Genomic DNA, 12,465 nt, shown 5'->3' on the forward strand with positions numbered 1-12,465 from the left:
CTGGTTAATAATAAAAAAAATTAACTGGGTGATTTATTTACATTATTTCGAATAAATATAAATCTAAGTATGATCCTGTTGTTTTTTTTTAAATATTACATTTGGCCAATTAAAGGAGACAAAAGATAATATTTTGAATTAAATAAATTTGTAATAACTACCAATGACCTAAATGGCCAAACATATAATGCTTTTGCTTTTAAAAAAATGGTATTGATTAAAAATAATAAAAATATTTTTTGTAAAAAATTGTACTCCTATTTTTGCATTAATATTTTGTACATTTTAAATAATAACAGAGTACAATTTCAACAATTATTATTATTACATGTGATAATTTAATGATAAATACAACCTCACATATTAACACATAACATTGGAACACATTTATAATTAGGAATAAATAGGATGTAAAATGTCCCAAAGTGCTATAAAAAATGTCCAAAGATCATACAAACCTACAAAAAAACAAATACACAGCTCATACATTTTACAACTAGATTTAGACTTGACCTAGCTTATTAAGGGTAACCTAACCTATAAACTTTTTATCAGATGTTTTATTTATCAATTTATGTTCTAAATAATTGTGATAAATCATAGTCTTTAAGATTCACTAAGCCAGAGTGTCCATTTATCATGCAATAATATTCAGCACCTACTATATATGTCATTACCATGAAACCTACCAAACTTCCGAGTGTTGTAGATTTTGGTAGTAAAATACCCGTTGCTATAATCAGACCGACATAAGTCATATACCTGAAATAAATTATATAATTACAAAAAAAGTAATGAGATTGAATGATGGCTATAAAGGTAGAGGAAGACCAAAGAAAGTATGGATGGATTGTGTGAAAGAGGATGCGTAAGAAGGTGGTAAATTCAGATATGACGGCTGATAGAGATGTATGGAGGAGTAGTACATACTGTGCCGTCGCTCCATAGGGATAAGGGCAGGTTGATGATGAAATTATATGATTACTTTTTGCTTTGTTTTTTGTTTATTTTTTATGTAATTAAATAAAAATTATATTTATGAAAATGTATGTAACAAATATGACAACATTTTTTAATATCTACAACAAAAAATTCCCATATTAGTGCTACAGTAATAGTATTTTTGGTTAATAGACTAATATTATAAATGCGAAAGTTTAGATAGATGGATGAATGTATAAATGTTTGTTAGAAGATATTTCCGGAACAGCTCAATGAATCTCAATGAAATTTGGCACAGATGTAGAACATAGTTTGGAAGAACACATAGGCTACTTATAACGTTTTTTTTTTTAATTCCGCGCGTCGGAGTCGCAGGCAACAACTAAATAGTGAAAATGTCCATTTATAAATATATGCCAAAAATATTATATAAATAACTTATATTCATTTTATAAACCACCACCAAAATAAAATTGATTTACCTATAAAACACTCAATGAACTACAGCTCCTCTTTTCTGTAAGAAATTCATGGCAATTAAAAAAAAAAGTCATCAGAAACATTATGTTTAAAAAAGATTTAAGTAAAATTACCTTGTTGTAGTCAGGCTATCAGATTGGTCCTCACCCTCTCTATCTGCGATACAGAGTTCTCCTTTTTTAGAATAACCTTTGGCACATTTACGGCACAGATCTGGCCCATCACCATGGCAACCTTCGCAAGACTTGTCACAAGCCATGCAAGCATACGATCCAAGGGAATTCACACAAAACTGATCCCTTTTACATTTATTAATATCATCACATTCATTTATATCTTGACAACCTTCTTCAATATCAAATACATAGCCTGATTTACACGCTACACAGTCCTTCTGTGTACCTTGACGACAGCCACCTAAACAGGATCTGTGACAACGAGAACATAGCATCTTGTTCTCATCTTTATAAGACAAATAGTAGCCAGCATCACAATCCATACAATACTCTCCGGTATATCCCGGATCACACAAACAGGTCCCATTTCCTTTTCTAGTACCATCACCTCGGCATTTACCATTTCCATTGCAGATATTGGCATGGTCACCAGGACATGGAGTACAGTCCTTACCATAATGATGTTCAGGGCAACAAACTTGTATTTTATCTATACACAAGTATGTAAATAAGTCAGCTGACTCATCGGGGTCTTGTGTCCACCATTCCTCAATAAATTCCTCGGCTTTTTCAGCCATATGGTGACATTGTACTGCATGTTTCTTCTCATCTTTGCATACTCCGTCTTGTATATCTATAAGACGCATTTCACTTCGCTTGTACGATTTTTTCAACTTTTCCTCCTCCCATGCTGCATCACCACCTTCATATTTTCCTCTAGATGTCCGTTCTAAGCCTCTCTTAAAAGATTCTATGAACAACTTGCACGCTTGGCAATCGCCGAGGTTCTTCGACTGGGTAAGTATGCCCGGGTTAATGATAGGTGCGTGTAAATTACCACAAGCCAAATTAACAAATGATAACACAAAGAAGTATCCACATAAATTGCCAAATTCCATGATGAAAATAAACCTGAAAATAACAAGTTCCTATATAATTTAAAGACGAATAATTCAATGGAATAATTAAACGAATTTTTTGCACGTACACGAAATTCCGATAGCTATTGATTATTTAATTATCTATTCAAAAATAACACTAAATAACCTCGCGAATCACACAGTCACTTTTATTAAATATAAAATGATATTTTTCGGCGTCGGCATCCAATAAATATACGAAATACTGACGTGTTTTTTCGGTACTCGCTACAAACTTGACGTTTATTTTAAGATCAGCTGTGAGTTTGACAGTGCGCCATTTCAAATACGTTCCGTTTTGCAAGCAAATGCAAACCGGTTTAAATTTAAAAAAAGGATATATTTATTATTTTAAAAATAAGAAATCAACTTTGCTGATTTCATGTAATGTAATATAGTTAAATCTTAATTAAGGATAAAAATGTTTTACTGTGTAAAGTTTATAATTATTTGAATAGAAGTGTAATAACCCAGCGAAAATTAAATGCTAATGACCCTGATATCCTTATTCGAACTAAATTAATTCTAGCTATATAAAAAAGGAAAGATCTAATCCTCAAGTTATATAAAAGGCTTGTCCGTTTGTCTCCTACACACAACGCCTACTATCATTGGATAATGTTATACGTGGGTTTGACTATGAAATTAAAAAAAACAACTGTCTCAAAATAACATGTTTCCGTTTTTAATATTATTTTATTGATTTAACCTGTTTTGTGATACTTTAAAGTACACTACACAGTCTTTAAGAACACTTCTAGCTCATGAGCGTGATTGCTTATCATTTTGTTATATAATGGTCCTAAGACATAAATTTATTCTTTTAAAATATGTGCACAGCAAAGTAAAGCTTCTTGTGTAGTGAAAGCAGGAAATTGCATAGGTGGAATTGTGTTGCTTGCACGTGCCCGCCATTAAGTAAGTCACTCTAATAGAATTAAAAATAACTTAGTACTTTAAAGTTATCGTTTTTTTTTTCAATACCAATTATTCGTCTTGCTTGAATATAAGTTGCTCTATATATTTTAGATGTTTTAAATATTTAATTAATAAATAAAAAATTTAAATAATGTAATTTTTCAAATGGCCTCATTCAATAGAGGGTTATTTTAGACAACACAATTATTAAAAAAAAACTTTTATTTAAATGAAAGTTTTAGATTAAAGGCTTCATGTAAATAACAAAAAAACATTTATGTATTTATAAGGTGCATTCAAAAGAGAATGTCAGGCTTATAAAATCCTTTTTATTTTTTAAGGCCCTGAATACAAGAAATGAATACGAGCGAATTGAAATGAATGGTATAAAGCTGAAGAGCTTGAAGTACTATTATTCATTACCCGCACAATGCACTGATAGGGATCGTGCGATTTGTATCGTGGCCATTATCGATCATACTGATCACGCCCCACACTTTACATGCCACGATTTTTTTATACAAATGATAACTTAATACTGCAGATGCTGGGACTCGAGAGCTTTCGATGCATTTACTTTCTTTTTATTGTGACTTTGAATCTTTTGTCGTAGTAATTTTATATATTTTTAGCAGCAAGTACCTGGAACTTGTATTCTCTATATGTCTGTTTTATTTTTTAGTGACCGATGTCATGTTTCGGTTGAAAGAATTCAATCAAATATTCAATCGATCTAGAAAAGTCTACTTTTGATAGAATCTAAAATTTTACCAATGTAGAACTTTGCCTTGGGCGTCTATTTAAAATGAACTATTTACGAAACCATATTAAGAAAATTTCTATTAGTGAAACAAAAATAGCAATTTTTTTAATAGCACCATATAAATAAATCTATAATAAGTAACATGCAAAAACATATCTGACCAACTATGATAGAGCAAAAAAGCTCGTCGAGGGCTATTTGCGTCAAGCATGGTACTATTGTATTAATAAGATAAACAGTTAACAAAAGAAAATAAAAGCTTGCGTGGATCGGAACGCAGTATAAAGGCACAGGGCGGGTTCCGGCCAGCCACACTAGCTTATGGCGCGCATAATTTAATATCGGCGCCACTTTAAAAATAAGTTTGTATTGTGCAGAGAACCTTCGGCCGCTCGATATCAATGTATTTTTAAAATCATATATAATTACTTACAAGACAGGTAATCAATGTGTACTTTCAATTTGGTATTAAATATCAATTTATCTGGTCATTTTTATTTTTTCTAAGTTACTCTATACGAGCTTTTGACCGCGACTCCATCCAGCGGAATTAAAAAAATTAAGAAGACTATGTGTTCTTCTAAAAAATGTTCTACATCTGTGCCAAATTTCATCTAGATCCGTTGAGCCGTTTCGAAGACATCTTCAAACAAACATCCATCTAAAAATTCGCATTTATAATATTAGTAAAATATCTCTTTACTTCAATTCTTATATCATTGTAAATATGAAACTGAAAAGTGTAATTATTTAAGTGTAAAAGTGTACAAACTTCTGTCAATGTGGACAAAATTGTCATAAAAAGTGTGTAATTATACAATTAGCATAGTCTAGCGCAATGTTATTAAAATTATAGCACCCTGTATACCACTGCTGGTCGTTTTCGCTTGTTATGTTGTATAATAAGCTTGCAATTATATACTTTGTTTTAATAGGTGGACATTTACTTAGAATCACACTATAGAAGTGTGTCTGCTTACTCGCTAAAAATCGTGATAACCGTCAGTGTAAGATGGTTTATAGGAAAGTTTTATACATATTTCACAGGATGGGTTTACATACGAATTTGATTTAAAGAAATATATGTGCAAACGTCCGACCACGACTTAAACTAAGCCCTCGTTCTCACAGGCGCTTTTTTATCGCGCGTTAACAAAGCGTTCAAACAGAACAAATACATTTTCGTTTTTAATACGGTAACGATTTTGAAATACTACGCTTTTTTATCTATCGCAGAGTTTTAATACGGCATTAAAAAACACCCGTGCGAATGTGGGCTAACATTAATATTCGCGTCTTGTCTAATAAAGTTATATTTCACCATTATTTTTCTTAAAAAATCAATGTTGTAAACTTTTAATCTAAATAAAAAAAATCGTACCGATAAATTCTGTGGGTATCCACCATGTAAAGCCAGTAAAAGTAGTTCAAACTTGCTGTTATCATTTCTTTCAAAGATACTGAGAAGCATGACAATATGTTTTAGTAGAAAAAATACGTCCAGTGGAAACCGACCGCATTGGCCAAATAACAAAAGCTAGAAGCGAGCAGCTACCACAGATTATCACTCCATTAATTGCCGAGATAAATCTCTTAGTTTTGCGTCGTCATCTCTGCTATAAGAAACTGACATATCAGATCGCACGAGTAATTAAAAGCTGATTTGAGATATGTTAATATAAAAGATATTCTTTGTATTAAAGATTATGTACCCATGTTTGATGGATGTTTTAATGAAGTTCACTGTGTTTGGAATTTAAATTGCTCTATTTCTTCCTGTTAGGTAATGTTGCATTCAATTTAAACTAGTTTTATATTTTATCAAGCTTTTTAACACTTACTATAGTTATGGAGCTTTTGAGTACGCATTAATAAAGTTTGAAATCTGTTTAGAAATGATGACTGCGTAATAAAAAAGTTTTCATTCATACAACTTCAAAGGATTCGTGCAAGGAAAAGACATAAACGCGTGGAGGATAGAAAAACAAATGAAAAGAATTTATCTTGGGAAACGAACAAAAAAGAAATATTTTGTTTTAATAATAGTAATTTTGTAATTTAAATTTACAACTTGAATCAAGTTTAAAGTTACTTTTTTCCACAATAATATAACTTAAAAAAAGCATAAAAATAGAGATACTGCCAGTTACATCAAGTTCAATTGTTAAATGTTTCTCAATTCCAATAAATGACGATTTAAGTAAGAATATGATATAGAATATACAATAATGATTATTACAATAAAGATCTTATATATGTGAAGACGTAAAACGTTTTATAGACGGCGGATCTGAGTCATGCATGACGTCATCATTGCAAATACCGCCCGGACCGGACAAGGTCTTGCGACAACTCCGCAAGGTACCTACATCTCGCCATTTATACATGCCACCGTAAAATAGTAAACAATGTCTGTTTGTAAGCTCACCATCAAAACGGCAACTAAACGGAATTTTGACGATTTAACGTATCGTTTCTATAAATAGTAGTATCAAATCCTCGTCCTGACAAACCTTTAAAATATACTTTAGTATTAAATTGGACATACATACTTGTTATGTAGTATAAAAGAGTAGCAAGATTGCGAAGTAACTAAATTCACAATCTAACGTTGACATACATAAACATTGAATTGGTGGACAGATTTACACAAAATTAATTCATTGAGTAAAATAGACTTTAACCGTTATCTCAATTTAATTGATTCCAAACTAGTTTTTTCCTCGGATGTAATTAACCGGAATAACATAAACAACTGTATTGAAGATAAACCGTCCCGAAACACACGTACACAAAACATAATATTGTCATTACAAAATCGCTGTTCTATATGCTATACTCGTACGTAGTCATGGGATCAGTATTTTTCCATAAAAGAATAGAATACAACAAACGTAAACATTTTATTATGTGGCTATTACAATCGTACTACTAATACAACTGTTAAGACTGTAATTTTATATCGATTTTATAAAGTTACAACATTTTATAAGAATAAATATAACTGGTAACTTTATTTCCGTAATAGAACGATAAAATATGAACTTTACTGGTGGTTGCGATTGTAAAATATTACGGGACAGTACATGCTGTGATGCGAAATATTATGTCTAAAAAGTTATGGCCTATGTTCATTGTAAACCGCAGATAATGCGGCCATACACAGACCGCTTTATACCGCAATGTGCAAAGTTCGCTAAAAATGCAGCTGTACACACCGACCGCTTAAGACATTCGCTACCGAGTCCGTGTATGACCGCCCTTATTAAGTTTTCACACGGGAGATATCGCTACATTTGATTTTATCACAGAAATGCTGCGAGAGCTTACAGAGCTTTATAGCCGACGAAAGCGATAAAACTTGCTTACCAAATATTTTATAATCGACTTCAACTTAACTGCCACTTTAACTTAAATATTGTGTATCTTTATATATAACTTACTAGTAGTTGCTAGAGACTAAGTCCGCTAGCGCAAAGTTAAAAAATCTTGCAATAAATATAACCTACTGTATAATAATTAACTTCAATGTTAAATTAGTTCAATTCTTTCGAAATTCATGAAATAAAATTATAGTATATTTAAAATCAAAACTGGACAATCCAGAGCTGAACAGAAAGAATTTGTTCAGTGATCAATATGAAGAAATTTTTTTTTCTTGGATATTATCTCGCTCAAGTCTTAGTTACCGTTGCAAATGAGTTTTTTTTGCAAGTGTGATATCAAAAACTTTATCATACAAAATGGCGAAGGTGTTCTAACTAATAAATAAGTCACGTAGCGACGTCCTGCAGTCGCGTCGTGTCGCCTTGCCTACAAAAAAGCCACAGCTAATCGCCGGTCATCGCTCTTTCTATTTCCTACTCAAAAATATCATATTTTATTTCCAGCCAGACGGTTACGGGAAAGACTAGTTTTACAACATGTTTTGTGTACACAAGTGTACAAAAACTGTGTAACTTCACCTAATTTGGCACGGTACACGCATAGTTTTATGCCTCAGGCTTTCGAAACAACGTATTATTTGTTTGAAACTAAGAAAAGCCTCGGGTTACGGTTGTTTGTTGAACGATGTTTGATTATATGGTCCCGGGACCAGTCATTAGTGTTAACATACTTACGTATTCGTATTTATCTTAATTAAGTTTAATATTTCAAAAGGTTTTTAAATTTACTTACTACTACTCTAACTAAAATTTAATGTGCATATACTATTGCACCGCGAGTACACCACCCTGTTATTATTATTTGGGAATATAGGAAAGGGTGCGCAGTAGACCATGTTGCCGAATTCGTTAAAATACTGGTAATGACGACGCACGCAAATCACGACGCACGCCGCCACCATTTTTTGGAAAGACAAAAAAACAAATTATAGTATTTTAAAATATTCTAAAGTACATCATTACTGAACAATTTTTTTCAATAACATCTAGACATGGATATAGTTTGCATTCTAAGTTAATACATATTTCTTAAGTGCTAGACAAAATTACAAATTAAAAAAAAATTATCAAAGACAAACACTACTTTACCTAAAACAGTTTATCCTGAATAACCTAATAATAATAATAATAAAAAATCTCTTCGAAGATTAGTACATAGAACATAAATAACACATCATTCATATCGGATTTATTTCACACAATCATAATGCAGTCGGTTCAAGAACCAAAGGGCATAAGGTCCATTCCTCAATTAGGCATTAACAAAAGCCTTACAAAACACTTGGGGGCTCTTAGAAAATAGAAAAAAACTCATTACCATCAGAAGTTAACGGCTTACTCTCCGCATTCATTTCGATAATAACGAGGGAATAGTAAAGGTTTTACGGTCTTTGACGTGTGGCTTAAAACACAAACTGCAAGCGAATTAAAAAAAAATTAAAACTATCTTGTTTTTATAGTCCAATCTCCTTCCTATTAAAAGGCAATAGAAATTAAATTGCCTGTTAACATTTATTTTTATCATAAATATCAATATAAATGGTATGTCGTTAATAAACTTGCCGTAGCTTAATCTCTCTATAAACTAACGAAGTGACTATATTTTTAAACTAAATAAGGTGTACACAAAATCAACAATGAATAAAAATGCATCACCGATAATATATTATGATATATTCACGCATTCACTAACACATGTGCCACGCCACAATCTAAAAAAAAAATAAGCAATAAAAGTGACAACTCTACAGTTTTGTACTTGATACAAAACAGAAATTGCCCGCCATTCTAGCGAGGCGTCGACTGCGCCGGCGGCGCATCCGAGTGCCGGAACTCATGTAATAGACGCATACCGGGGCTGTGAACGTTATCCACTAACTACCAAACTCAGAGTCGTTAATTAATCACTAAGAGGGACGCTTAGTGTACATTTCTCATACTAAATTTGCATTGAGACCACAGACGTTAATAATAAAATAACCTACATTTCTTTTCAGATACCATTTTAATAGACTAGACAGACCTTCGAATGTACATACTACTTTCTTATCTTCTCCACTTGTGTTACGCCACACATCCATCTTAACGTTCGCATTTTTCACCACATGTCTCTCTTTTTATCCGTTCCTTTATCGCCCAACATTCTGATCCATAAATCATGACAAATCTTACGATGGATTTTTAAATTCTTCCTTTTTTATAAGGGAATTTTGTGGGTCGCATATTAACCTCGTGCCCTGCCGTCACTTCATGTATCCCGCTTTTATTTTGTTTTTCGCGTCACGGTCAATATCGCTGTCGTTTTGGATTATCGAGCCGAAGTACCGGAAGTCGGAGCAAACTGAAATGTAAACGCCATCTAAGGTAATCTAGATAAAACTGGATAAGTCCCCAGAGTCGCAGAATAATTGTTCCGTTTTAGTTTCTAACCATCTTAAGTTATATCACTAGAAAACGACGATCAATTTGATTCATAAATAACTTGTGAATGCCCATAAATAAAGCTACAAATGAACGGACAATTTGACAAAAAAAATCAAGCCAACAATGACTATAGTATACTGAATATAAGATGAACTAGTCAAGATGTCGTTATGCCTTAAATGGGCTCTACAAATAACGCGCATTGAGCGTAAATAACTACAGATCCTTAGTTGCAGCTACCATTCATATAATTTAAGTACACATTAAAGATTACTAAATGATCAACATTCGTTTGTTTCTAAGTCGTCTATTTAACCAACCTAACAACAAAAAAAGCGCATTTATTTCGAAGGGTCGGGATAGATTTCCAGATGTTGTTGTCTATTTTTTTTTTTTTAAATAAAAAGTGTGAGATGACCTCTAATGAAGAATTCTAATGACAACATAAAATTAAAAACATTTAATTGATTAATGAATGAACATTTCTAAACCTTATTTATTGTTTGATTTGTGTACCAAATAAAACAAATAATGATTAATATTTATACAAAACACTATTTGGAAACAATATTGATAGACTATTGTCTGCAGAAAATTGCACAAACCAAACAACACAAAACAAAAGGGAAATCTAAACAACGAGCAGTAATACGTTCAGTAACCGTCGCGTCGTTATATTTAAAGAGACTTGAGTTTAGAAAGGGCAAAGGCGTATACTATTCAGCCATACGTTTGGAAACCTGATTTATTGCATTGCATATTTGTAGGATAAAGTATTTTAAAACGATCTCATTATATGGCTTATTGATTCAATTAGGAACATAATTAATTATCAATATTTTAATTTCTATCAGTGACTATCAGATCGCGGTAACTCTCCTAGAGTCGGCACGTTCAAACCATTGAAGGTTTTATTTTATCTATAAATCCGTGACTCCAAAATGCACAAAAAAAACAGTCTTACTTAAGTTGCAGTCAATTATTACATGTTAAATTTATTACAATCAAAAATATCGTTAAAACTCTATTTGTACAAACGACATATATAATGGAAATTAATTAAGATACCAATTTAAATTCTTCATACAAAAATCACATGTATGTCTTACAGCCAGATCGTTTTAATTTTTAAAGTTGAACAATAGTTAATTCAATATTTATGTTGCGCGCGATTTAATGTTGCAAATGTTATACTTTAAAGAAATGCCTTAATTTGTTGCATTTAACTTTATAATGTAATTTTATATTAAAATAATTTATTTCCAGATGTAAAACCTAGTTGGTTTATTGCTCAGTTTTAAATGTACTTGTACAGAGGCAATTAATAATATTAAGTATGATTTAATGAAGAATAAGAAATGCGAAGCCGTCGGTCAATATGCCCTGCGTGATGTGAATACGTTTCCGCATAATGACGTCTACGATATAATTATTGAGAGAATACATTATCTGCGTTGGCGCTAGATAGTCCGCCATTGTTCGTGGAAATCTTACTTTCCCGCGCCGAAAAAAACGCGGCTAAAGTTACGTAGCGTGAAATTTTTCGCAAACATTTTTAACAGCATATTAACAATTGATATTATTAAATAACTTTAAAGCGATGCCATATTTAATTTTCTAATAAGAAAAATCCACAACTTTCATTATAACTTACATGTCATAAAGTATTTATTCCAATTATTTTGTGTTAAATTAAAAAAAATACTGATAAAGCAAATAATACCTACGATGTTTTCGAACGAAACCGCAAGGACGGTTGTTAGGTAACAAATGCAAACGTCCGCAACAAATAATGAATGGCTTACAAAACGAAGAGAATGCAACCAAAACTAGGACCGAACTCGCAATGTACTAGACGCAACTAGTCTTTAAAATAAATATAAAACAAACCTTCGTATTCGTTCGCCGAGCACCGTGACTCCGATATTAATGTGAAAATAAACAAATCACTGAACGGTGTTGAAACACTGTATAACGGGCACGACACTATTTTCGCGATCGCGTTGCGATGACGTCGTTTCGTTAAGCGACGTGCGCACACGCCGACGGTCCAGCGCAGACTGGCACCGATCCAAGTCGAGAGGCGATGGTGAACGTAACGACCTTCCTTCCCACAAAACCTAGGTAGAACCTTTAAGGATATGGAGCCCAAAACTGTAGGTACCTTATATAAATCTAGCTAAATGTCGAAGTCGGTGACATAACAAATATAGTACCTACTACGTGACTGATTCATGTGTTAAAGGTTTTTTTTTATTTTGACTGAAGACGGAAAAAAATCAGTGATCATCACTTATCGTGAATTACTCTAGTCTACAAGTACTCTTCTACCCTGACGTGTTTCATCTGTGAGGAAAATGGCAGTATTGAAGTAGGTACTACTACTACTTCGTAGT

The 12,465-nt window shown here is 32.3% G+C and overlaps 2 protein-coding genes across 4 annotated transcripts in view; both read right to left on the reverse strand.

Moving 5' to 3' along the window:
• The window catches only part of LOC106711540, a 56,630-nt gene extending 44,477 nt beyond the window's left edge, over window positions 1-12,153 (reverse strand). Inside the window, exon 1 of the mRNA XM_045685948.1 lies at window positions 11,960-12,153. The gene's annotated coding sequence lies outside the window, so the exon portion shown is untranslated. The remainder of the gene's footprint in view (window positions 1-11,959) is intronic.
• On the reverse strand, window positions 424-2,797 carry LOC106711868 (cysteine-rich with EGF-like domain protein 2). Of its 3 annotated transcripts, XM_014504302.2 has the most exons (4): window positions 2,587-2,711; window positions 1,536-2,510; window positions 1,425-1,459; window positions 690-762 (listed from the first exon to the last, which is right to left on the reverse strand). In XM_014504302.2, exons 2-3 carry the CDS (start codon window positions 2,495-2,497, stop codon window positions 1,444-1,446), a joined length of 978 nt encoding a protein of 325 aa, XP_014359788.2. In that variant the 5' UTR covers window positions 2,498-2,510; window positions 2,587-2,711; the 3' UTR covers window positions 690-762; window positions 1,425-1,443. The 3 variants fall into 3 exon arrangements, with proteins under 3 accessions (XP_014359781.2, XP_014359774.2, XP_014359788.2); XM_014504295.2 differs by lacking the exons at window positions 1,425-1,459; window positions 2,587-2,711 and adding an exon at window positions 2,729-2,797 and having other exon boundaries at window positions 424-762; XM_014504288.2 differs by lacking the exon at window positions 1,425-1,459 and having other exon boundaries at window positions 424-762.
• Window positions 12,154-12,465: the final 312 nt, after the last annotated feature.

This window comes from Papilio machaon, chromosome 3 (genome assembly GCF_912999745.1).
Source record: "Papilio machaon chromosome 3, ilPapMach1.1, whole genome shotgun sequence".
Classification (NCBI taxonomy): Eukaryota; Metazoa; Arthropoda; class Insecta; order Lepidoptera; family Papilionidae; genus Papilio; species Papilio machaon.

Bases quoted from the DNA above. Each gene is read 5' to 3' on its own strand.
- LOC106711868 (XM_014504295.2), bottom strand. From the start codon at position 2,497: ATGGAATTTGGCAATTTATGTGGATACTTCTTTGTGTTATCATTTGTT. The intron at 763-1,535 runs GTAATTTTACTT...AATTTATTTCAG, and splicing joins GATAGCCTGACTACAACAAG to GTATATGACTTATGTCGGTC.